General features: G+C 40.0%; 1 protein-coding gene across 1 annotated transcript; it reads right to left on the reverse strand.

The window, feature by feature from the left end:
* Positions 1–1,282: 1,282 nt before the first annotated feature.
* Positions 1,283–25,795, reverse strand: LOC104942052 (active breakpoint cluster region-related protein-like). Its single transcript, XM_010767247.1, has 12 exons — positions 25,783–25,795; positions 22,414–22,466; positions 21,688–21,828; positions 20,776–20,897; positions 17,754–17,922; positions 14,399–14,518; positions 12,779–12,854; positions 12,531–12,635; positions 8,562–8,636; positions 2,845–2,942; positions 2,079–2,210; positions 1,283–1,288 (listed from the first exon to the last, which is right to left on the reverse strand). Exons 1-12 carry the CDS (start codon positions 25,793–25,795, stop codon positions 1,283–1,285), a joined length of 1,110 nt encoding a protein of 369 aa, XP_010765549.1.
* Positions 25,796–26,590: the final 795 nt, after the last annotated feature.

Here is a 26,590-nt window from a genome sequence, read left to right on the forward strand (position 1 = left end):
CTAATTCTATAAATTCTATAATTCTATTGTCATCTTAAACATATACTGAATTAGCAAATAGTGTTTGCAGTTTACCCACGAATTTACAAATAACTATTATTGTATTACTTGGCACTGAAGAAAACTTTAAAAGCTCAATTGTAAAAGTTTATGGACTATATATCCTTGCATTCAGAGCTTCAAGATCGTAAAGTGAGGGGAGGATTTATCCTTGTCATTTAATATCATAGATCTCAAAGAAAGGCGTTCAATCGTCACATTTAGAAAATTGACCAAAATCGTTACTTTCTTTTCTGTTGATCGACTTATTAATACTTGACTAAATATTGCTGCACTGCAAACTTCATAAACACATGGATACAGTGTCTTTATAAACAAGTCTTGTCTTTAGCTATCAGCTCACCCACAAAGCATTCCCACCCTCTCGGAGTCTGGGATGGAACATGCCATTCCCCCTTTCTGTCTTTCACTGTCTATTTCTGTTGCTCTTCTCTATTTTCCCCCTCTCACAGCGGGCCAGAGAACATGTGGTGTGTTTATTTGTTTTTTTGGCTGTTGTTGGCTCAAAGTGGATGTTCCCAGCAGCGGCAGCAGCGTTTGTCTCTCTGACTGGCAGCTATACCAAAGAGGGGGGGACTTACTGTTATATAAGATACACTGCCGCACCAGTGATGAACCACAATAACTTACGTGGAAGGTTGGGATGGTCGCTTCAACTGAGGAAAGCTATTTAAATACTATATTAATCATCTGTATGGTTAGGATGGAAAAATGTGATTGTAAAATCTATTGTCTGTGAATAAGTGCTATTCTTGCGTTAAGAATTACTTCACAAACACAGATATAGTATTAAATGTGCATACTTAGATGCATAATTATTTTTTTAATCCTCTCCTGACCCCATTAACCCATCACACAGGAGGGCGAGGTTTACACATTTTCCACCAGGTAACACCAAGAATGATTGACAGGTAACTATCCATAGATTTCAATAGACAACGTGCCTCTATTCATCATTTTAGAAACATACAAGGCAATAAGAAGAACAAATGGCAATGCCTTGTTGAAGTATAGTTGAAGGAGAGACGTGTGTGGCACAAACTCACTCTCATTCCCATGTGTTCTTCATAGGAAATCAAAGGCGACACTGAAGGACACAAATCATCAAACTGAATGGCAGAAGCATGGAAGCGGCTGGTGCCAAACAGGAAATGCTACAGCAAATATGTTGCAGGGTTTTTTTTCCCATTCAAAGAGTGTTTGAAGGATATACAAAAGGAACTTAGTTCTGAAGCGAAACAACACAGATCAAAAGATGTATAAGATACTTTTAGAGATGCATCCTTTCCTTTTAAATGCAAGGCAACTTTAGTGACTCATATTTGCCCCACTTCCTCTCCATGTCAGACAGGAGATTTGCATTCCCTGTGCCACTTGTCACTTATAATTCTTTTACCTGCGAATGTTCAGCAACAAACAAATCTAGAAAAGTTTGATATCTTCTGTTAAAGTTTGGAAAGTATCAGAAGCAGGTTCAGAAATAACCTGCTATAAGTTCTCCTCTGGCACTGACACATGCATCACTTGAGAGGAACATGAGTTCGTTCAGCTGCTCAGAGTTGACCCAAATTAATTGAACTCGATTGCAGAGGAGGAAACGGAAAAGGCTGCAATTTGACTCAATTGCGGGGAAAATGACAGGAGTCAAGCTTCACTTGACCAAACAGATTTTCCACAGAAGTTCTGGAAATATGACTCTCTGCTTATGCAACGTCCAAACAACAAGAAGGAGAGCAGCAAAACTACCCAGAACCACAGAGCCCACTGTGTAGGCAGGATCACGTTAACAAGACTGAAAGGGATTTTTATAGGAACATTTCTCACAAGAAGACTGGGGGAACCCCCTTAAATAAGCTATTAATCCAACCAGCGTCATTAGAGGCCACCGCGACAAAACCACTGTATTGTGCATCGGGGCTAGACAGCTAGTTAAAGTGAGTCATGTGTTGGGAAATGTCCCCGAGAGGACACAGACGTCTCTCTTTGTAGGTGGCATGTTTTCAGCAGCTGTCTCTTACCTGGACTTGCCCCTTTCCCATGATCTTGTCCACAATCTCGTTGTCGTCTTTGTTGAGCAGGCTTTTGTCGTAACAGTTCTCGTAGCACAGGATCCGCAGGAACTGGGAGCCCTCCAACTCAATCTCAAACTCCTAGTCAACGACACACAAACAGACAGGAGAGTAAAACATCTGCTTTCATTGTTTGTACAGTAAGGCTAAGATACACAAACAAGGATACATTTTAAACCTGATATTTAAATCATATCACACATAACTTTAAACTTAGCTCCATATTAAGAAAGATTCGATTTAACCTCTCTTTAAAAAAAAAGATTGAAATAAATGAAAATACATTTAAACATTAAACTTCAATTGAAAATGTGATCCAGAATTAGCTATTTTCAGCTAAATAAATCAAGTTTCCCTAATAACATGTTTATGACATATTTAGTTTTATGTGTTGCACAATTGTTCTCAAACTAACAAACTGCTTTGCTTAGTCATCATGAGTCATCATGAGTCAACTAAATACATTTTTAACTAGCAGCTAGCAAAAAATGCTACCCCTCTTTTACATCCTTCTAACTAGGTCTTGACAGAAAGTAAAAAACGATTTTTTTTGGATTATATATAAACCTTTTAATAAACAGAGATTTTTTTTATTTTATAACAAAGCTCTGCTGAATTTAAAATCTGGATTCACTCAGTTCAAGCTCTGAATAAATATGACCTTATATTAAAGGAACCTGTTAATGAAACAATGGTAGGCGTCTTTGTGACTGACTTCGTTCCAATGTGGCTCCATGGTGTCTCTGAAGACGCGGGTTTTGGCCTTGCTGACGAAGTATCCATACGAGTCCACTTCAAGGGTGCAGTATAGATCTAGGAGGAAACACAGGAGATAGACAGATCCATCAGGAACACTGAGCACTGAAAACCGCTGAATAAGCTCTCGGGCCTCTTGAGTGCTTTGTCATTGTGACAAGACGCGTGTGTAACTTTATGAGATATTACAGTAAATGTGTCTTGGAAACATATACTGTCTAACAATGGTAGGTCAAATGACAGAAGTATATTCATTATGTTTTAATCATCCTGTAGTAAAAGTACAGCCATTAAATAGTTATTACAGCCATTTAAACAGACCTTTAGCAGACAATGATGTCATTGTGGGTAGATAATGTATAGTAATTACAGCCAACAGTATTTGTTTTTGAACACATATGTCATGTTTTAATATTGTGAGACTCACACAGACACAGGGCTGTGAATAATTATGTTCATTATTTAATGATAGTTGGAAAATAACAGTACTATAGCCTAATCTTTATCTGCAACTGTGCAGAAATAACGGGTTTAAAGACAATGTTTAATTAAAACTCAAATGTCAAGATAATCCATGAAGCTTCGAAACCCTGAACTCTTCAGCACAGCCCTCCCAAAAAGTAACCTAGACAATAATATATTAACAAAATAGTTGCTGATTACCTTTCAAACAAATCAACTAATCAATGTATCTACTACTTGCTCCAGATCTGTACTGGTGTATCTTATCAACTACAAATTCACTATATACATCCAAATGAATGAAAGTACTTCTGGTCTGCTTTTCCATATCAGGACCAATATTTGCAGTGTAAAAATATAGGGAGCAGTCAAAATCAAATAAATATTAACAGAAACAGAAAGGGCCTTTTGCATCCGGAAGTTCCGGAACCCATTTTCAAGTACAACTGTTTCAAAGTCGAATTTGTACAAAAGCTTTCACAGTGACAGTGAGTAAGATTTTAATTCTGGTATCCACTTTGTATGGAATGTGCACTTGAGATTGCGCTCCAGCGAAGTAGAAGTAGCCCTTTAAAGTGTCGATATGTTATTTGTCAGCTAAAGGACATCAATCTCCACCCTGTGTACACATCACTCAGGCCCTCTTCCTCTCTTTACATCCTCATACTAGAACACGCCCTCCCCCGGGATTGGCTCACACTCAATTCTAACACGGAGCAATTAAGTCTGTTAATGTGTTTCTCTAAATGCTGTTGTAGCAGTTCCTGCAGACATGGCTGCCGGCTGTCTGTAAAGTGTCAATAGTCGGTCCCACAGCCCGGACCCCGGTCCCTCGGGTCAGCCTCCACCTGACAGCATGATGGATGGATGTACTGCTTGACCTTTCACAGGGAGAGTCTCCCCGATTGGGAGCCAGAGACAGAGGTGAAGGTGCATCTCATATGAATATAAAACCCTTCCGCAGTTTACAATGGAGGATGGAAAACAAACAGCTGGGCCTGAGTGGTTAACGTTATAGGGAGATACCAAGCATACCACCTTGGTGAGCAAACATTCACACGTGCTCATATAACTAAAACTATACAGTACAATGGAACCTCTTTCCATCTGGTTTCATTCCAACTTTGTTTGTTTTCTCAGCATCCTGACGGCTCTGGCATAATTACTACCAGTGAGGAAGAGATTAGCGTCGGTGGTATGAAGGAGGTTGGGCAGGGGGGATATTTATAAAAAATGAAGCTGTTATCGTACACTTCCGCTCGTACGGAAGAAAAACAACTCAAAGCCTGTGGATTCTGACATTTGACATCGCAAAAATACTAACTTTCAGAGTTTGGTTTAAAACGGATCTATACTGAAGCCCACAGATGCAATTCAGTTTGGCACTTTTGTATGACTATAAAAACAGCTGTTCAGAGGAAAAAGTAGTGAGGGCATTTCTTTGAGACACCCCTGTGATTCAAACTGGTCTTTTTCATCTAGCCTGCAGAGAAGAGTGCATTCATAGTGCTGAGCAGCTCCCACTTTTCTCTGGAAATTGGTTTCCTCTCCATCTGGTTTATGTGCCCAGGACCTGGAATTCAAACAAGGCCGGGGAGAGCATATTTAGAGAGGTCTTTGTGTGTCCTCACAGCGTATCCAGGAGGGCTTTGAGAAGTAGGACAGACTAAACGAGGCCTGGAAGTTTTTATCTGGCAGGTCAGAGTCAGGCTCCCAGTATGAGGGGGCAGCACGGGGTTTCTGACCCTAAATGCAGGGGTTAATGAATACCATCCGCTTCCATCTCAATTAAACTGAGAACTCCTGCCCTCGAGTGTGTTTTCATACAGGAGGCTAATCTTTGCCCGAGGCTGTGTCGAACGCTCGGTCAAAAGGCGGGTTCACAGAATAAGGAAGCAAGTGATAATCAGTTAAACTAATCAGAGTCTCTGCAGCTACGAATCGCAGCCACCAGACCCTCTCTGTATGTCTCACTTTAAGGCATCAGGAGAATGTTTGTTTCTTTAAGAGAATAAAAAAAGGAGGGAAGAGGCGTAATCAAATTGTTTTCATGGCAATTTATGACTTGACTAATCTAATAAAAGCATGGCGGACAATGAATGGGAATGCATGCAGCCATGGCTGGATTTGATTACACGCAGAAATCACAAGAGAACATTTGAAACCTTGGAGCAGTGTTTTGGCCATTTACTTTTATGGGAACAGTGGCGAGTGACAAAAATGTTGGTTTTGATTCAAGCATACTAGTGAGACCTTATTTTATCTGGTAGAAACTGCGCTATTACTACATTATTAGTTATATCTAGCTAAGCTTTAAACCTCTAGGTGTAGTTGGAAATATGGAAATAATTTACTTTTAACAACTGTTGTCAATCTGGATGTGAACATGGGCAACTGCAGTGTCACAGCATCAGGTTGCAGTAGCTGTCAAACACATATAGTGGGAACAATGCACTGTGTCACTTGTTGACTCTCACACATACTCCAAAATAAACCAAGAACAAAGTGAAAAAAAGGTTTCATCTCTAACTCGGTCATGTTTTCCACAGATTTGACTTTATTCTCAGAGTTTTTAGGAGACGCTAGATTCCCAGCTCCTTCCTCTGTGACCCAGTTTGACTACTTTACCCCTGGGCTGGATTTAAAGCCCTTTCCCAATGGGGGGGGATAGTTGTGACATAAATAACTCAGCTTCAATAAAATATTCTGGTGCATGCTTGTGTGATCTTCTAATAAAAAAAGTAATCATAGAAAGGAACAACAAGACAATAGCTGATGAATCTGAACGATTGAATAAAGACTGTAAGGCTATCTATATGATATATATTAAATATCTGAGGATAATGACCCTATGCATGGACGAATATCACATACTGTTCCCACACTGCCATGGAAAAGAGCAGAACATGTTTTCATAATTCTCGAGCAGAACTCACAGGGAGATTACAATAATGGGACAAAAAACAAAAACAAATCCACACACAGGCTGATTTACACAACATGCCACACAACATCTACATAAAAAGGAACATTTGGTCCCATAATTAAGTTACATTTGGATGAAACTGTGTAATTTCAGTCATTTGTGGTACTTGAGCATTTAGAGACAATGTCCCCCATCAAGTCTATGTTTCAAAGGCGGTTTTTCAAAACACCCATGAATGAGAAGAATGTTAGATTCTGCCAGAGCTGGACTGGTTTCATAATCAGGACTCTACAGGGATATAAAAAAATACTGCAAACATACATCTATCGCTGAAAGCGGTCAAAGCGACAGTATGCAATTAGAAAACAGGCATTGTTTAACAGTAAAGAGATATTGGTCAACATATTGAGGCTGCAGGTCAATCAACTATAAAAGGATTCATTAATACTCTAAACCAGAACGTGGCTTGAAGTTGCTAATGAATGCAAACAAATAAATAATGTTACATGTATTGATATAAAGTAAGTGGGAAAAACTAAAACATTTGCATTCATTAAATATATTAATTGCATCATAATAGCGTCAATAAACACTTTATATAGCATGATTAACTGATGATAGACAGCTGTAGTAAATAAAACGTTGGGTAAACTTGCTAATTTCAGCATCCTATACACACTTAACCCACACATGCAAACACACACACATATACACAAAAACAGTCACCCACACAGCAAATTCCTCACATTGTTTTACTGATTGTATTTACCTGTTATTTGAAGTGAATTTTTGTTTTTAGGATGACTTTCAACATCTGTCCAGGGACTACAGACGAAAAATAGCCTGTTGGCTAACTCTGGCGCATTTACAGAAATGTCAATCAATGTGCACTGTCCCTGTCAAATAAATATATAAATAAATAAATGAAAACACAGGTGCATTGTGGGTATTAATGTTTTGAACACGGCTAAACAAAAACATGGAGTGTGATCATTCTAGTATTAAGTGAACAGAAGCCTCTGTTATAATTATAATGGAGATGATGAATGGAGGTAATTCAAAAGCATTAGCTGCACATATGGGCTGATTATGACACTTATGGTTTTTTATATATCAGATTATAATTACATTCAACATACTTTAATTCTTGTCGAGTGTCCATGCTATTCGGTAATTTTTTTTGCTCAATACAGTGCAAGAGAAGGTTTGTTTATTTTCTTCACCTGACACAAGGGTCTGGTGTAAGTATCTGAGGACTTCCCAGGGGAAGTGTGCATGGATGCTGTTTCAGGTTTTTACTATACGTTAAACAGCATTTACAACATGTGCATTCATTCCAACAACCCTGATCATCACATTTCATTTGATTTTTAGTTTGACAATAACACCTACTAAGTGTTATATATTTGAAGGATAAATGCTTCTGCTGTAATCCTCATCACCATATTAACCCCTAACAACCACACGCTACCTTCATGGCTTGCATGCCCCACCCTGCCTCTGTATGCTTCACTGGACACACTGCAATCCAACTGTATCAGTGAAACTACCACACACACACACACACACACACACACACACACACACACACACACACACACACACACACACACACACACACACACACACACACACACACACACACACTTAAACCCCATCAGCTCTCCACACTCCATAGAGGATCAAACAGGCTTTCAGAGGAGAGAGCTTTCCAACCCATTACCCGGGAAATTCTAGCGGGCCAGCTTTCATGGTAACAGAGGAAATCACATTTCTTCATCTCTTTTTTTCCATATATTTGATATGTGAACTGGTGCAAAAGGACACAAAGTGTACCTCAGCAGCTGTCCGCTACTGACACGTCTGCACGGTGCCAACATAACACTCGGCTGATAATAAACACACATGCACAGCTGTATCTGCACGCATACAAAGGAGCCTTTGTGCAAGGTAGGAATGATCAGAGACAACTGGCATTATGTCTGCCAGCAGTTTTAAACATGTCGTTGTTTCTGTTTCATGAAAACAACCACAGGAATTCCTCTGTGGCTTCCACTTTCTTTTTCTCTCTTCTATCATCTAAACCCTTATAGATGTCCATCTGGCTGTCTCTGTGTTGGGTTAGGGCATGATGGAGACTGCATGTACAGACTGCAGTGATTGACTGGATCATGTGTTCTGCTGGCAGACACGAATCTGCACAGCAGCTATGTGCGAGGGGATGCTGAGCCAGGAGTGTGTGCACAAGTGTGGTGAAATAATGAATATGCCGTTTCTGGACAACTTACTGGCTGAGTCCTTGAATCCTTTGGCGGAGTGGACGATCACGTGCAGGAAGCCGTACAGACCAGGAGTCTCCTCATCTGCAACACAAGCACACAGTTCCTTCAGTCAATACGGCTGTACCAGGGTTTCCGCTAGGATTTTTTCTTGCCGGTGAAGTGTCCGGAAATAATTAATTTTACCGGACAAATTTGAAACTTACCGGTCATCTTTCAATAATAATAATAACAATTGTGTAGAAGAGTTTCCATTAGCAGGTAATTACAGGACTATGACCGGTAATATAATGCTGATGTTTAAAACTCAGTTAATGGGGCTCTTTTTATATTGCTTCAGTTTATAATCGTAACAGATCGAAAAGTTCAGATTCATTTTTCAATAAATGATGCGCTTCCCCAAACAACAAAAAACATAATTATTACATTCAAACAAACTACTTATATTGTAGCAGATGAAGTATATTAAATCAAATCATGTTTTATTTATAAAGCACATTTAAAAAAAATGTTTGGTCAAAGTGCTGTACATACAATAAAAATACTTAACAATAAAAACACTTTACAACAAATACAACAGCACAAATTAAAAAAGATCACACACAGGGAAAATGTCAGGAGTTGTGCTCCGCTCTGACTAGAAGGCCAGAGAGAAGAAGTGAGTCTTCAGTGTAGATTTAAAAACCCCTAGGGTCTGGGCCGACCTCACATGGAGGGGCAGAGTGTTCCAGAGCCTAGGGCCAGCTGCTGCGAATGCTCGGTGCCCTCAGGTTTTGAGCCTGGTCTTGGGCACTACCAGCAGCAGCTGGTCAGCAGACCTTAAAATTATTCAAAAGTTTACATTAACTTTGGATAATAAGACGGGAATAATAAACGGAACCCTTCCCCCTCTCCTGACAGCCCGTCAGTATCAGACTCATGCAACTCACTGATCCAGTAATGAGTGACCCGACAGTGAAGAATACACATATTTATAACTAGTTTAGCTTGTTCCAGAGCTAGATAAAATAGCTAAGTGTGTTAGGTCTAACTTGAAGTGTGTGTTTTGCTCCGCTCACCGGTCCGTCACAGCGGGCGGAGATGCAGGGGATCATGCAGAGCTGCGTGTCCGTCAGCAGCAGCTGATCCTGATCTCTGATCTCTTTCTGCTTCACACACGTTGCATACCGCTATTTTATTGTCTTTTTCGGACAAGCCATTTTGGCGAGCTTCTGTGGCCGTGCACAGAGAAAAGTCTCATGTATTTTGCATCATCTGATCGGCACTCCTGATCAGCCTTTATGGAGAGCACCGATCACACTATTAAGAGTGAATATCGGCCGATAACGATCGGCGGCCGATCGATTGGAGCATCCCTAATTATTTCCGGACATTTTGACCGGCAGGTTTTGAATTTACCGTTTTTTTATACATTTTACCAGCTAAAAAACGGTAATTAACAAACGGAAACCCTGGGCTGTACATAAAGGTAATTCTGAATGAGCGTATGGATACAAAAAACCGAAGGAAAAAGGCAATAATTACACCTCTGTTTCTTTTTAATTTTATGAACTTTAAGGGAATATTCACTCAAATAAAATGTTCTGTACAGTACTTCTATTGATTAATCAACCATCTTATTATTTTTAAATTAAATAAATGTTTAGCTGAGTCAATTTATCATTTGGTATATAACATATAAAAGTTAAAAATATCTATTTCAGTTTCTCTTCAATCTCAGTTTTGACAGTCAAAATTGCAAAGAGATTATCTTTATATTTATTTATTTATTATCTTTACTTCCACATTTGAGGCTGAAAAGATAATTTTCTGAAGTTTCTGACAGAAACCGCTTTAACCACTAATCGATTATATATCAATATTTGCTATTATTTGTATAAATGTCTCGACTCATCAGAGTATCTATATGTGTTTTTCATTTATTCCAGGTCCAAACTGTGGATACACCTATCTTTATCTAATTACTGTTTTCACCCCTTTCAACACCCAGTTACCAATATATGTTCCTGGGGAGATATATTAAACATCAGATGGATCTAGCTAAAACATGAAAACAAATGCACCGGAGAATGGCTGAGGAAATGAATTTATTTGAAGACCTAAGTGAAAATGAATTGTTATGACAACCTTTCGTCTGAGCGGTATGAGACTTCACATCAACAAACTGTCTTCTGTGATGACAACTGAGCTTGCCGCCCACTGCAGCCTCGTGGGTGGACGTTTTGGTTTAGTAGCCTGAGATACCCCCAACCCCCACCCCCCGCCGACGGACACATGAAGAACACTCTTGCTTTGTTAAAGGCCTCTGAAGCCTAGCTGTTTCCTGGTAAATAAACTAACATGGAGGGCTGCAGGACTCCACTGTGGGCAGCTGAGAGGAGAGCAACCAACCCAGCAGGTTAATGTGAGTGTGTGTGAGAGTGTGTGTGCTTTGCGAATGAGCGACAGGGGAGCTTCACAGGGGGAAAGTTCAAAGGTTCAAGTTTGAGTTACCGCTTCAAGAGCGAAATTGGGATCTGTTTCTTTCAATTATCATCCAACTTGAACAATAACCTGTGGAAATCCATGATCTAATATGCGATAATTGATAATCCTCACAATGGAGTCAAATGGAAGTGATTATTTAGGGGTTTTCAATATCATCCATCCTCTCAGTTATGATAAACATTCCTGAAACAGCTGGTCTCCATTTAAAGCCCTACTGTGTCACTGTGTGTGTTTATGTTCGCCTTACAATGAGGAGTGCTTTAAATGTCTGAGACAAGACGTGATGCCTGAGCTCTGATTTATATATCGCCTCCCTGGGGAATAAAAGAAAAACATTAACGACCTGAAGCCAAATGTTCAACCACTTACATAGCAGGAAGGTGATTTAGCAGAGCGAGTTAGCGTGCAAGTAAAAACCTCCTGGAGGCCGCAAAGCAGTTGACATTTTTAACCAAACTACTTCTTAAAATATGTACCCAATAGGACTAAAATCCTTTTGTAGATAAATGCATTATTTTCTGGTAGGGTCTCTGTTCGGAGTGCCCTTTTTTTAGTATTCATATTCTTTCTATTTGACCTTAGATTGCGGAGAGTGTAAAATGTATTCATGAATTTCAGCATAACGAATTAATGGTTGAATTGGCACTTAACTTAGAAGGGCACTCAGAAAAAGCAAACCTTCACCAAGGCTGTTTCCATAAGTGAGAAATAATGAGTGTTGCCCAACAATTGGGATTCTTCTCCAAAATTCAAACGTATAATAAAATGTATAATCTGAAATACATACATGTAAATAAATCCTAAATTGATGTGAGATGGTGACGGGATGTGTTTGCGGAGAACACATTTCCCTAAAGGAAATGTATTGGATCCACTATACGCCACTGTTCTCTGGCTGAAAAAAGTTCCAGTTCCATTGAGGTTAACCAGAATAAGAAATAACAAATTAAGAATGGCTAGGACCAGCACTTTAGAGATATTGGATGTCAAAATAACGACTCACTTGCACACAGACATGATTGTATAAGAAGCAAACTTCTTTTTTTCTGTGCGATGCGAGAAAGATTAAGACAGTGTGTCTTTCAGAGTCCTCTGTCTCTCATGTGTGTTGTGTGTGCACGTGAAAGAAGAGACCCTTGTGCCATTGGGGGGGGGGGGGGGGGAATCAGAGCAGGTCGGCCAGATGGCTTTAATGTCACCCCCAGCCTCTGAACGTGGTGCAACGTGGAGATCTGGAGCAAAAACAAACATTATGGAGCCTAAGAGCTGAGTGCAGGCCACCGGCGGCACACTGCGAGGCATTGACTGCTACGAGCTAGATGAGAAACATATTGTAACCTACATTCTCTCCTGCAGGCCCCCCGCTCTCATTATGTGGCTTTTAGAGTATAATAAGGGCTTTTGTGTGGATTTAAACTCAAATCAAAGAGGGGAGGAAGGAGAGTGTGTGTGATTGTGTACAAAAAAGGAGAAAGCAGAAGTGTTTCTCACCGTCTTTGTTACTCGTGACAGGAATGTTGTGCACAGTTCTGAGTTTGAAACAGGAGCTGGTCAGGACCTGGAGCTCCACAGGACTCAACAAACACGTCTGGAGATCTGAGAAACACACAGCAACCACAAAGCTGAGTTCAAACTTCTACTTTTATGCAGTACAGTGTGTAAAAAGTGCTTTGAAACCATTTTCAGATGGAGGATGCATAGTTGTCTAAGGTGAGAAAAGGCCAATAGGCAGCTCCTACCTTTCTTCTGGAGTTTCTGGATGCTTTCCCTCCACTCTGACCTCTCGTAATCGGAGGAGAGGAGGAACTGATAGCTCTACATAGACAGAAAAAAAAACGGTCAAACACACATCAACGACTATCTGCATTAATAGCATGATAGAAATGATAAAGAGAGTAGAAGCAGTATCCAGTAAGATAAGATAGAGCTTTATTGTCTCCCTTAGGAGAAATTTGTCTTGGGCATCGAGATAATAAACATAAAACATTCAGGTCAATCAGTCATAGATACAGAACAGAGATCACATATCACATGGCAAAGAAACAAACAAGAAACATACAGGTACAGCACTTTCCCTATTGCACATATCCCTATTGCACATACATAATCAAATATTGCACTTTCCCTATTGCATTCATACATAATCAAATATTGCACTTTCCCTATTGCACCTATGCATAGTGTCTGTCAGATGGCACATTCCCTATTGTGTCCATCCTATTACCCATAATGCACTTTCCCCTATTGAACCTCTCGATTTGCACATACTACACTGTAAACCATTTACCTCCCAACAAACTCCTAACACTCATAATCACAATTGTTTCTGAAAGTTCAGCAGCTTGATTGACAGTGGAACAAAGGAAAACTTATACTGTACCTGTTCAATTTATAGTTTGGTAATCTATACCTTCTGCCCAAGGGCAGCAACTCAAACTCTCTATACAGGATGTGTTTGGGGTCGCATGTGATTTTACGGCCTTGCTTTCTCACCATCTCCTCAAATATCTCCTGAAGAGAGGATGGATATCAACTCCTGAAGAGTCTCTATCTACGTAGGATGTTGTTTGGCTCGCAGCTGTGATTTTACGGGCCTTGTACTTCTCACCATTCTCTCAATATATCTCCTGAAGAGAGGGATGGTGTAGCAATGCCAATTATTTTCCAGCCCTTTTAATCAAGCTCTGGAGTTGTGATTTAGATTTAACTGACAAGTTACCAAACCATGTTGTGATGCCATAACGAATAATAGACTCAATTGCTGCCCTGTAGAACATTAACATGATACATTTATCCACTCCATGAACCCTGAGCCTATGCAGAAAATGCAGGCGCTGGCTTATCTTTGAGCATACCTGATCCACCTGATGGGCCCAGCCTAACTGAGCATCAAAATAAATCCCCAAATATTTAAAACGTGCTCAACTCCCTCCCTGTTGATAAGGACGGGGGTGTGATCACCTACTGACTTGGGGTCAAAGATCATTTCCTTTGTTTTTTTAACATTTAACACCAGGTTGTGCGCCTCACACCACTTCACGACCTCTTCAATCTCAAGTTTATAAATAGAAATGTCTGAGTCTCTAGTCAGTAGAGTAAGTATGGCTGTGTCATCAGAAAACGTTATAATGTGGTTGTGTGTGTGCTGACTCCTACACTCATTTGTGTAGAGTGTGAAGAGAAGAGGAGAGCTTTGATATGAAATGATCTCACACAGTGACAAGATTTTCATTTGGAAAGCTAAATCACATCCATCTCCAAGCGCTTTAATGAAAGAGTCATGTCTCTCTCTAGTGGTGAGACTCAAGTGTTGCAGCTTCATGGATGCAGAGAGTGACAGAATGGGATGAACACTTTACCTTTCCGTGTTTGTTGTGGACGCGGAAAGGGATGGTAGGAGAGTGCAGGAGCAGCCAGGACTCCTGCTCATTCATCTTCTTCCTCAGACGGTCCACGCGACTCTGCCCCTTCGGTGCTTTCTAAACAGACAGGTGGACAAAAAAAAAAAAAGACAGGTAATATCTCATTTAGTCCTGAACCTGAGATTAATAGAGAAGTGTTTATCAAGATCAAATACGAAACATTGCTGTACAGGCTCTAAAACAGATTTGAAGGGAAGGTCGAAGGGGAATACGTGAGATACTGCATGAGGTACTTTCGACTCCATGAGTCAGAATTCAAATCTTGATACTCAGATATGAGACCCTATTTTTAGATTCAGCATGTCTTACACTATCTAACCATGTCTATCACAAATAAACATCAACAAAGCCGCTCACAGAAAGAAAAAAAAGACACTGAAATCAATTCCAATTCTGGCATTAGATTTATCACATTTTCAAGTTTGATCTTGTCATTGCCCATCGTATATTCATTGGTAAACTGCAAATGGGAACAACTCAATTATTTCTTTATTTCTTTCTGAAAATGTGCCAAACATATTGACAAATAAAGGCTTCAAAAGGGGTCAGGTAGTAGCCCACAGCTTACTAACTGATGGCAGCATTATACCGAATGACTGTTGGTCATAAATAATAATATCATTTGTTGAAGAGCAAAGTTTTTGTTACATTTTAATGTTGGAGAGTATTCTAGTTTTTATATATCTGAAATCAATTTCTTAAACTCATCTTGAAATGTTGTCACTTTAAATATCTGTTATTTGCTCTACACTGCATGATCTTAAATCATATGAGGAGACTTATATATGATTGTGACATGAATCCAACATTTTTGCATTCAGAACCTTGATGCTGAATAACAAAAAACGAATTAAAATCAAATAATATAATACGTTATAATGAAATAGAGAGTAGAAGCAGTATCCAGTAAGATAAGATAGAGCTTTATTGTCTCCCTTAGGAGAAATTTGTCTTGGGCATCGAGATAATAAACATAAAACATTCAGGTCAATCAGTCATAGATACAGAACAGAGATCACATATCACATGGCAAAGAAACAAACAAGAAACATACAGGTACAGCACTTTCCCTATTGCACATATCCCTATTGCACATACATAATCAAATATTGCACTTTCCCTATTGCATTCATACATAATCAAATATTGCACTTTCCCTATTGCACCTATGCATAGTGTCTGTCAGATTGCACATATCCCTATTGTGTCCATACCTATTTACATATAATGCACTTCCCCTATTGAACCTTCTCGATTGCACATACTACACTGTAAACATTTCACCTCCCAACAACTCCTAACACAGCATAATCACAATTGTTTCTGAAAGTTCAGCAGCTTGATTGACAGTGGAACAAAGGAAAACTTATACTGTACCTGTTCAATTTATAGTTTGGTAATCTATACCTCTATACTTAAAGGGTAGTACACTTAATATACACTTAAAAGTATATGTCATGGTGTTGGTATTGCATTGTGTTTACACACCACTGTATGACCTCTAAACATTAGAAAATAACGATTTATGACTTACATTTTTCTTATCAGCATGGTAGCATCAGATTAGTGACATATTTCCTATTTTCCACAAACCACTATGGATAAACCCCTGAAATTGAGTGCCATGCTGGGATAGTCTTTGTATATAATTCAGGCTTCTTGTCAGTATTAAAGGAAAACAAAAACACACACACATCCTCCCAGCCCTCAGCAGGAAGCCGTGAGTCAGAGCCTGGAAACAATCATCTCAATCTCTCTGCTCCGGCCTCCTCTGACTCTGAACACCAGCCGCGGCCCCTCTCTGAGCCCCGGGTGGGCCACTTTATCGCAGTGAGACGGGAATAACAGGAACTCTCTGCCCCTGGAGCCTTCAGGGTCTCGGCCCGGTGAATTACTGTACAGACGGGTAACTGTTGGCGGACCCTTGCATCTTTTCTTTTTTTAACCTCAGGCGCTGAACCAGTGTTTCAGCACAGATAAGAATAGAAATATAACAACATTTGCCAGCAAGTGTGATGCAGCACTTCGATCTCGGGTGCAAATCAGTTTTGTCCAGTTTGAAGATACATTTATAGGTTATTTATAGGGTTGTATTGCCCTTGCATAAGAGCTACAGCAAAGGCAATAGAAATCTAAAGCCCCAGGCTTCTGTAGCAGTGCAACATACAAAATACTTAAAGAGATAAAAAGACGTACAATACTGGGGAGGGTTCCAATTCATACATCTTCCTTATTGCAGATCTTTAGTATTTCCTGTAACAAGGGCTGCAAAAGATGGAAACTTTCCATGGGAATTAACGGGAATAAACTGGGAATTTATGGGGATAAACTGGGAATTTTCTACAATTGAAGGTTGGCTCTTCATAGGGAACTTAAAGTGGACCTATTATGCTATATTGGAAAAATATTTTGTAGGGCCATACCTATACAAAACATGTCTGTGAAGTTGTTTGCTTAAAATACCAAACAGATCACCCATTGTAGCCATGCCTCATACTGCTCATACACCTCTTTTGTAGCCCTGTTAGAGAAACGCTGATTTTGGGTCCTTAGCTTGAAAAAGAAAGAAAGAGGCGGAGCTAATGCCTGATCAGAATTCTACCGGAGATAAAGTTAAATTCTGCTGGGATAAAACGCCATCCTGTTCTAAATCACATCAAAGATTATTTCTGAAACAGTATGGAGCTCAAATGCTTTTTCGAAATGTCATGTCTTTTGTTTGATTTTGCATTGAATATTTCCAAAATTCCCCAGCTTAACTTCCCATGGAAACTTTCCGGAAATGTTTCGCCCCTTTGCAACCCTACCTGTAACTGCAAGTCTGTTTCATTGTGACTGGTTAAATGTTCTTAAATATCTTCTAAATAAAGAATGGAGACACAATGGTGAAAATAAAATGTACATAAAACATGTAAAACAGAATAAGATTAATAGAATGTTAAATTAATTACTGAAGACTGGAATATTATACTGCTTATTGTAATAAAATAAGGTTATGATATCTGAGATTTGAAGCACTCACAAGGGTTTCCCAACATGATACTTTATACCTGACCTGTCCAAGACAAACAACAGCAGTGTTTTCCAGTAAGGAATCACTGATATGAGGAAGTCTTCCAACAAAGTTGGTGTATTCCATGATAAGAATCAGGAACATATTAGTCACTCTTGAGTCACTAGTGTTGGTGTTTCACATAATAGAACATCGGCTACTGATTTGCTGGAAGGTCCCATTTATAAATTTTAAAAAAAGGTCTCAAATGCAAGGATGGAACATAAATAAGAAGATTACCTTCTCTTTCTGTATCTCACTCTTTAGGACTGAGATCTTGATCTTGATCTCCTCGATCTCGTGCTCGGGCAGGACCTGGATGCTGGGCGAAGAGTCAGAGTCATCCAGGGTCTGGAAGGTCAGGTCCGCCAGAGGGATGTACCACTTACACTCATACTGCTGATGGCGACTGCACAGAGGGGAAGGAAGGGGATATAAGGTTTGAGAAGGAGGGTATGAAACACAATCTGACGAAACACAATCTGACGAAAAAAAATCGTACAATAAATCCTAACTCCTTTATAAGAATCGACAAAACTGTTGAGGACAGGAGAAGCTGTTAAAATATGCAGTCCGAAGGTAGCAGTGAATTGTTTTTAATTTTTTAACAGCCGGGACTTAATAGAAAATTCTCAATCCAATTAGGTTTCGCCAGAAATGAAGTTACTTTTTAAAATATTCACTTGTATAGTTTGCATTCCTGCGCATGACTCCTTCATCAGAAGCTATTTTAAGCAGTTTGACAATCCACACTGGAAAACAACATTTTCTTATGTTACAGTTACATGTAATGTCTTGATTGCAAAAAAAGTGGTCTTCGTTTCCCTCTTACTGTCGCAGAACTGGAAAAACGGGTTGTTACTTTATTTATTATTGAAGTACATTTATTTTACACCCCTCAAAGCCCATCCTGATCCTCTCATCTTTCACCCCCTCCATCATCAACCCCTTTGTGTCTCAATGCTCTCCTCTGTTGTGAAATGTTTTACTCACACTCAGATGATTGATTTTCACATGTTATTCATATTTTCTCTACTAGGAGCTCAAGTGAATCCATATCTGAATAAGGAATATGTCATCGTATCCTTTCAGTAATAGCAAGGATGGATCATAAATAAGGATGATATATATTATGATATATAGTACTCTGGAAGTGGAACATGTGGCGGCGGTTTCAATATAATATTCCGCAATGATAGAATGGAGATAATGATAAAATGGGATTCAGGATACTCAGTGACCGAACCCAAGGTGACCGACTCCCTGCATGGCTGTGCTGCTCTAACTGTGTGTGTGTGGCCTATAGGGGGCACGCTGAGATAACACTCCAGACCATAATGATTTGATTTACAGGTCTGGTAGCGATGGCAACGCTATGTGCTCCTCTGAGCGAGGGGATCGCTGAGAATGACACAAACGGTGAATGTCAACCGAAGTAAGATCCAATCAGACTAACAGCTGCCGCCGTGCTGACGAGGCGAGCGACAGGCAATCTGGTTAAAGTGATGTTTAATCTATGAACATGTGTCAAGCCACATAACACACACACAATCCCTCTGTTTGTGTCCTCTCATAACTTCAGCTCAACAACCCTCTGCCTGTGCGCACATGTTTTCTTGAATAATACCTTTATCCTGGTTTTTTATTCTCCTACGCTGTCAAAAATACCAGAGCCTTTTTTTTGTTATAGAGGCTTCAAAAAGTTCTCCGTTCTCTGCTTTGAGGAGCCAGGATACTCTGTAAAACTCATCCTTTCTGATTCACTGTTAGGGGTTGACATGCTGATGTAGAGGGCAGAATGAATGAAGTACAGAAATAAACACTGAGAAGGTGATCCTAAAAAGGGGATATTTAAATCGGGGGATTAACCGCTTTGTCACCAATCCTGTTTGTAATATACATGGATCGGATTTCGAGGCGTAGTCGTGGGGGAGGGGGTTTGCAGTTCGGTGGACTAAGGATTGCACCACTGCTTTTTGCAGATGATGTGGTTCTGATGGCTTCATCGGTCTGCGACCTTCAGCACTCACTGGATCGGTTCGCAACCGAGTGTGAAGCGGCTGGGATGAGGATCAGCACCTCCAAATCTGAGGCCATGGTTCTCAGCAGGAAACCGATGGACTGTCCACTCCAAGTAGGGAATGAGTCCTTACCCCAAGTGAAGGAGTTCAAGTATCTCGGGGTCTTGTTCTCGAGTGAGGGAACAATGGAGCGTGAGATGGGTCGGAGAATCGGAGCAGCGGGAGCGGTACTGCAGTCGCTTTACCGCACCGTTGTAACGAAAAGGGAGCTGAGCCAGAAGGCAAAGCTCTCTGTCTACCACGCCATTTTCGTTCCTACCCTCACCTACAGTATGGTCATGAAGGATGGGTCATGACCGAAAGAACGAGATCGCGGGTACAAGCGGCCGAGATGGGTTTTTCTCCGCAGGGTGGCTGGTGTCTCCCTTAGGGATAAGGTGAGAAGTTCGGTCATCCGGGAGGGACTCGGAGTTGAACCGCTCCTCCTTCGCGTCGAAAGGAGCCAGTTGAGGTGGTTGGGGCACCTAGTTAGGATGCCACCTGGGCGCCTCTAGGGAGGTGTTCCAGGCACGTCCAACTGGGAAGAGACCAAGGGGTAGACCTAGAACCAGGTTGAGGGATTATATCTCTTCGCTGGCCTGGGGGGCTCTCTGCTGGAACTGCTACCTCCGCGACCCGACCACGGATAAGCGGGAGAAGATGGATGGATGGATTAACCAAAATGACATTTTCATTCACGATTTTGTTTTCTTTGGTTGTCATGACAACAGGACATTAGAAATAAAGTATTATTGAGAGTGGAAGAATATACTTTCTCAAAATGTTGAGAATATGTTTCTCTAAACAAATTCTCTTATATCAGTAGCGTGGGGAAGTTCACTACAACTCAGGTGATCTTGTTTTTGAAATATGATTTATTTAAATGTAAATATATTTTCATATTATACATTTCATTCATTATCTACTTTAAATTAATTTAAAAAATAGAGCAATTAATTTAAAGTCTAGGTCAAAATTCAATGCAAAAACCGATTTTTTTTAAAGTGCAGTATATGCATTAAGTTTGCAAAGCCAATAAGTTATCACGTTAAATAATCATGGTCTTAATATTGAGCAAAATAACCATGATGAAGATTTTTGCCAAATGGCCAAGGAGCCCTTTTCAGAAGGCCCCCTCCAAATGCCTCCCCTGAAAAACACATTGTTATGATACTTAGAAAAAAGAGGTAAAGTGGACTCACCCCACAGACGTCTTCTTCATCTTGGCACAGAGCAGCAGATCGGTGAAGAGGAAGACGTGCCGAAGCTTCCTGGAGCTTTCTGATACTTCCACCAGGAAGCCATCCTTCACCAGCTGACGAGCCTACGAACACACCTCATGTCACTTTCTGTTGTCACTTTCTGTTGTCCCAACAACGCAAACACAGTAATGATAAGCAAGACATAACAGTGTTGACTTTTGGCAGCATCTGTTTAAAGAACAAATAAATATTGTGTTGTTTTTAAGGAGATCAAGGCATTTGTATCCAGTTGGATTGAACCTGCTAATTTCAAATGATGGTACATGGGTTTCTTCAAGGTGATAGAGAAATGTTCAGAACAAACACTGACTCCCAATCAGCTCTACATTCCCTTTGCAAACAAATATAATAGTTAAGTGTTTCCTAAAGGGCGGGCAATCGCACGTTAGTCTTTTCTTATTAAATGTTTGTTAGATATCAAAGGGATAGTCCATCAATTGTACACATTAAAAGTCTTTGTTAGTGTTACTGCATATTCTAAAATGTTAAACAAAGCCTTTTGGGACAAGAGAAAGCTATATATGTTAGAAAGGAAAAACAATAGACAAAATTGCTGACTTATATACACCTCTGTCAAATGAGGCATGTAAAGTCTATATTATAGTGTATTATCACTAGCTGCCTTTCCTTCATGCTGATTTTGCATGCACCAAATGACACAACACATAACTTCAAGTCAAACCCATTAAACAGGAAAAACAGGGAGTACTGGGGAATATTCCTGATACATGTATTATAGTAACAAAGCACAGTGTGTGGGCTTTCCCAATTTATTTATAGACAATTAAAAGGACAGTTCCAGGTAGTACTCCCAGATGAAAAGTGTATTCATTTACAAGTCATCACACACACCTCTCCTTTGGGCGTGGTAACGGCGGTCCTGCGGGGGTCGATCTCCTCGTTGATGGAGGAGAGGAAGTTCTGAGATATCCTCAGAGCGTCCTGCAGCAGCGGGAAGTCCGGGTGGTCCTTAGGAGTATGTTTCAGCAGGTCCTAAAACACACACACAAACACACAACTTTACTTTAGGTATAATTGTTTGTGTAATTTCTGCTTTAAAAATAAACGTGCTTTGCCTTATAATTTCCAAAAGTCTTATTCTAAAACTCTTTAAAAATCTATTTTCACTTCTTAACAAAAACCCATCCAAGCATGAGCAGAAGTTCGGAATGAATTTGATCTTCTTATTAAAAAAACGTAATTGCACTGCGCATAGTATAAATGCTGAGCGGATGCTGTGATAAACAACAAAAAGAAGGCTTTGATTTTTCAATATTGGAATCCTGTGTGTGTTTATGAGACAGACAGCTTGAGGATCAAATCCCCCCAAAAAACAAGCAACACAAGAAAACATATTTTATCACTTTACTTATTTTGTAATTACTTGAATCGTATTACCCTTAATGTCCAAACAATGTATTTATACAACATAATGTTGGAAGTTAAAAGAGGAAATCACGCTTTTGTTGAACTAGTAACATCCTATAGAAATGTTTTACTACTGGTTCATTTTCCCTTTGGTTTTTGTTTGACTTTGAGAATGATCCTTTAATGCAGAAGTGAACTGACTGTACTCACATGAAGGACCAGGGTGCTTCTGGTGACACGGTCGATCGGCTTGTAGAGGAGAGCTGTGGGGAGAGAAGGGGAGGGATCTGAGTCAGTGTCGCTCACATGCAGTCACACACTCTTTCACACGCAGTCACACACGCACACTCACACACACACACACACACACACACACACACACACACACACACACACACACACACACACACACACACACACACACACACACACTACGGAGTTAAACACTGCACCTATGGTTCCACTGATGACACGATATGATTGATGATTTACTACAAAAGTGTTGCAATATGAAAGATCGGTCATAGTCTCGACTTCGAATTGACAGAACTTTCACTCAGTGGTCTGTCTCAGACCAGAAAGATTCAGGAGGATATAAACCTTAACAGTAGGCAATCACTTTCTGAACATTGTCTAATTTATTTGTTAACATCATTACTGTGCTTACAAGTCAAATGTCTTGCTTTGATCTAATCATTTCTAATTTAAGCTGTCCCCCTTCCACACCCTCCTTTATACCCACTCCAAGAAATGAAGCGCAAGAGACAAGATAAGAAACTGTCGCTGCCTATAAATACATGTCAACATTTAAAATCCGCCGACTTAAACCAAATAGATTTAACCTTCAAAACAATGTTCAATAGAACACACACAACAGTATTGAAATTATGCAATGCTGACTAAGGTGGCTGGGATCACGTCAAACTTGAAAAAGAATCATACAGAAAGGCAGTCCATCTTCGGGGTTCACGCTGCAATTGGTTCTGACACCATGACACAATTCCATCAGATTAATGATAAAAACCTAGAGGACATACTACAACTTCTGAAATCCTCCTCCTGCTGCCATGATATTATTAAACAGGGTTTCTCAAAAAAGTTTTTACTTGCATGGCCTCAGATCTAATTCATATAAGGCGCGTTCACACCAAGTACTTTTCCCACAATAGTTCATGAGAACTCAGTTCATGAGAACTCTTTTAGTTCTGATGAACTAAAGCAGATCATAAACAAGTCTCTTCACTCAGGTGTTTTTCCACAGGCCCTGAAAACTGCAGTCATTAAACCACTCTTAAAAAAGAATAATCTAGTAATTCTCAGTAATGAACAATTACATGCCAATATCAAACCTGCCATTTCTAGCTAAAATCATTGAAAAAGTTGTTTTTCAACAGTTGAGTAATTTCTTGCATTTAAATAACTGTTTCGATGTGTTCCAGTCAGGCTTTCTTCCAAACCACAGCACTGAGACTGCTCTTGTAAAGGTCTNGCTTTCAACTAAATACACAGCCACGCAAAAACTGCGGCATTTGTACAGCTCCTTATGGGTACTGCAATTTGTGAAGTGCTTTCCTCCGTGGTGAAACGATCAGCACTGCACCACGGAGGAAAGCGGCAGAATGTCACCTGGAGATAAAGAGAGCGGGGCTGCGTTGCGTGCATGGCTTCCTTCTGCAGGTAACGGGGAGACGCACTCTGGCGGCGGTCTCGTTCAGGATCCGAAAATACAATTTAAATATTTTTGCACACTTATTCCACTTATTCCTAGTGTGCCACTGCTGGCACGCGTGCCAGGGGTTGCCGACCCCTGGTCTACACTTTAGAGTAAATGATTCATGCAGGTCAGCGGCGTCCTGTGAGCTTTCACTCTCTTCATCTCTGGAACTGGGTCACACTGTGCAGATGTAACACAGGCTTATACCAGTCAAACAGAGAGAAATGCGTCATCCATCCCTCAGACTTAACTCTTTACCTCTAACACTAACACTAATCTCCCTTACCTACTTACTCAAAATATTCATTATTTATATGAAGGAATGTGTTGTTTGCGCCCCCCGAAAAATATTAATCAGATAAAGACTTGTCAACAACATCGATCAACAAGAACGACAATAATCCTTATCCACAAGTTCAAATTCACAGTTAACAAACCAGGCTTTATTGTCTTTATATAATTGAACACTCTAAAACATAACAAATACTCTAAAACCATAAGAGCTTGTATTGTGTTAAATACTTTTTTTACGCAACCTAGAATCAAACTTGAGAATTTGTTCTTCTTTTTATTTATTTCTATTTACAATTATGTCTTGTGATCTTGTAAGATGACTTCAGAGAGATTAATCGAGGACCCATCTCACATATAACCTTTGACTATTTACACAGACTGAACTGATGCTGCGACTGAAAACATTGTCTGTGCAGATGAATTAAAAAACATACAGCAAACAGTGAGGGCTAAGAAAAACATGAATGCTGCACTGATGGCTTCCTCTGCTGTGGAAAGACTTCCTCTCACAATCTGCTCCATGTGTCTGAGGAAAACTGAGACATAGACACTCTAGATTTTTAGAGGGTGTAGTTCTTTATCAATAATTACATCTAAACTAACTTTATTTGAGTCATGGTTGTTAAAGCCAAATTGAATTGTATTGTATATTGCCAGGGATGGCTGGATCAGTAAGTGACAATGTTTTTTTCAAGCTTGGATAACAAATCCACTCTGAGCCAGCTTACTACACATTTTAATTGTGACTCTTTATGTGGAAGTGACTGAAATTAAAATCAAATCGAATCAGAAATGAATAATTGTTACGAAAGAAAGTAAAATTAGTTAAAAGGGGAGCAATTCACATAACAATTAGCCATTACAAGTAATTAGGTGTAAGACCATGAATCACAATAAGGAGAAAATTACCTCATTGTTTTTTGTTTGAGGAAGGAGGTCGGTTACTGCTCCACTGTTTGCTCTTGCATCACTCTGCTCCTCCACCTATTTTCCTGCTTTGTTTCCTCTTGCTCAGTTTTTCTTTCCAGTTCTCAGTCCGCACCTGCATCCAAATGCACTGAACATACTCACACATATTCTTAGGTGAAAGGAACAAAATAGAAACAGAAAAAGGTTTTCCGTTGCTCATTCTACCACAAAGTGAATTTAAAGGCTTTCAATCTCCTTTTTATATCCTTTGTTTTTCCACCCACTTTCTGTCTGAGAGGACACACACACACACACACACACACACACACACACACACACACACACACACACACACACACACACACACACACACACACACACACACACACACACACACACACACTCTACTCCAATTCTCATGCCGACCACATCCCACAACAGATTCCTCTCTTTTCTCCCCCCTAGCTCTCCATCACCCCTTTTGTTCCAAAGTGCTTAATAAGTGATTAAGCGGTTAATCTGAGGAAGATGCCCCCCCTCCCCCTGATGGATCAGATGAAAGAGAAGCAGGAATAATCTGCACAGCACCCTAAGGCTGCTATTTCCCACCCTGCCAAAACCCCTCCCGCCTCTGCACTCTCATTTTAGCACTCCCACTGTACCCTCAAGGACCATCCTTCGAAAACGCCCTTCACACACGCCCACACCCCCCCACACTAACACACCTCCTATTTTACCCTATTTTCCCTTACCCTTGACTGAGCTCCAGTGAACGCAGCACGAGAGATCAAAGAGGTGGAGTGGGTCACCCAGTTAACATACTTATTTGAGTCAAATCAGATTGAATTATTCGCTCGCAACGCAGCTATCAGAGTCTCCCCCCCCCATCATGTCAGCCACATGACGCACATAATGAAAATACAGCACTCTGTTATTTTTTGATGAGTAAGTCAGATAAGCCTTGAGCTGCGTTCCCTTTCTTTTTGATTTCATCATTTTTTTGATATCCAAGTCCCAAATGATCACCTTTGTTCCTCCGTTAGCTGCTTCACTGGGAGATACAGTAATATTGATATAATATGAATGAACACACACACTTTCAGAGTTAGGGCCGCAGTTTAAAACCAACATGAACAGAAAGTTAATGTTAATCATGTTTGTGCATGTGCAGTAGGTTGTAAAATCAACAACAAAACTCTACGTAATCACCATTATAAAAAATCCACAGTTGCCATTAGGGCAATAGGCAACTCTACTAGCTTTGATTAAAAGGTTCCTAAAGATTGACTATATTTGAGACTGAGAGCATAAAATAAATTATTGCTACCGCTCTATTGTCCTTGCTTCAACCACAGAGTTGGAGCCATGTGGATGAGAGCTTTTAAATGTACCTTAGATAAACATTTGAGCTTTTATTTTTTCAAGAAGTTACATTCTAAAACTCTTTCTCTCCGTGTCCTCTGGATACCC

This window comes from Notothenia coriiceps, unplaced genomic scaffold, assembly GCF_000735185.1.
Source record: "Notothenia coriiceps isolate Sejong01 unplaced genomic scaffold, NC01 NC01_scaffold00004103, whole genome shotgun sequence".
Lineage (NCBI taxonomy): Eukaryota > Metazoa > Chordata > Actinopteri > Perciformes > Nototheniidae > Notothenia > Notothenia coriiceps.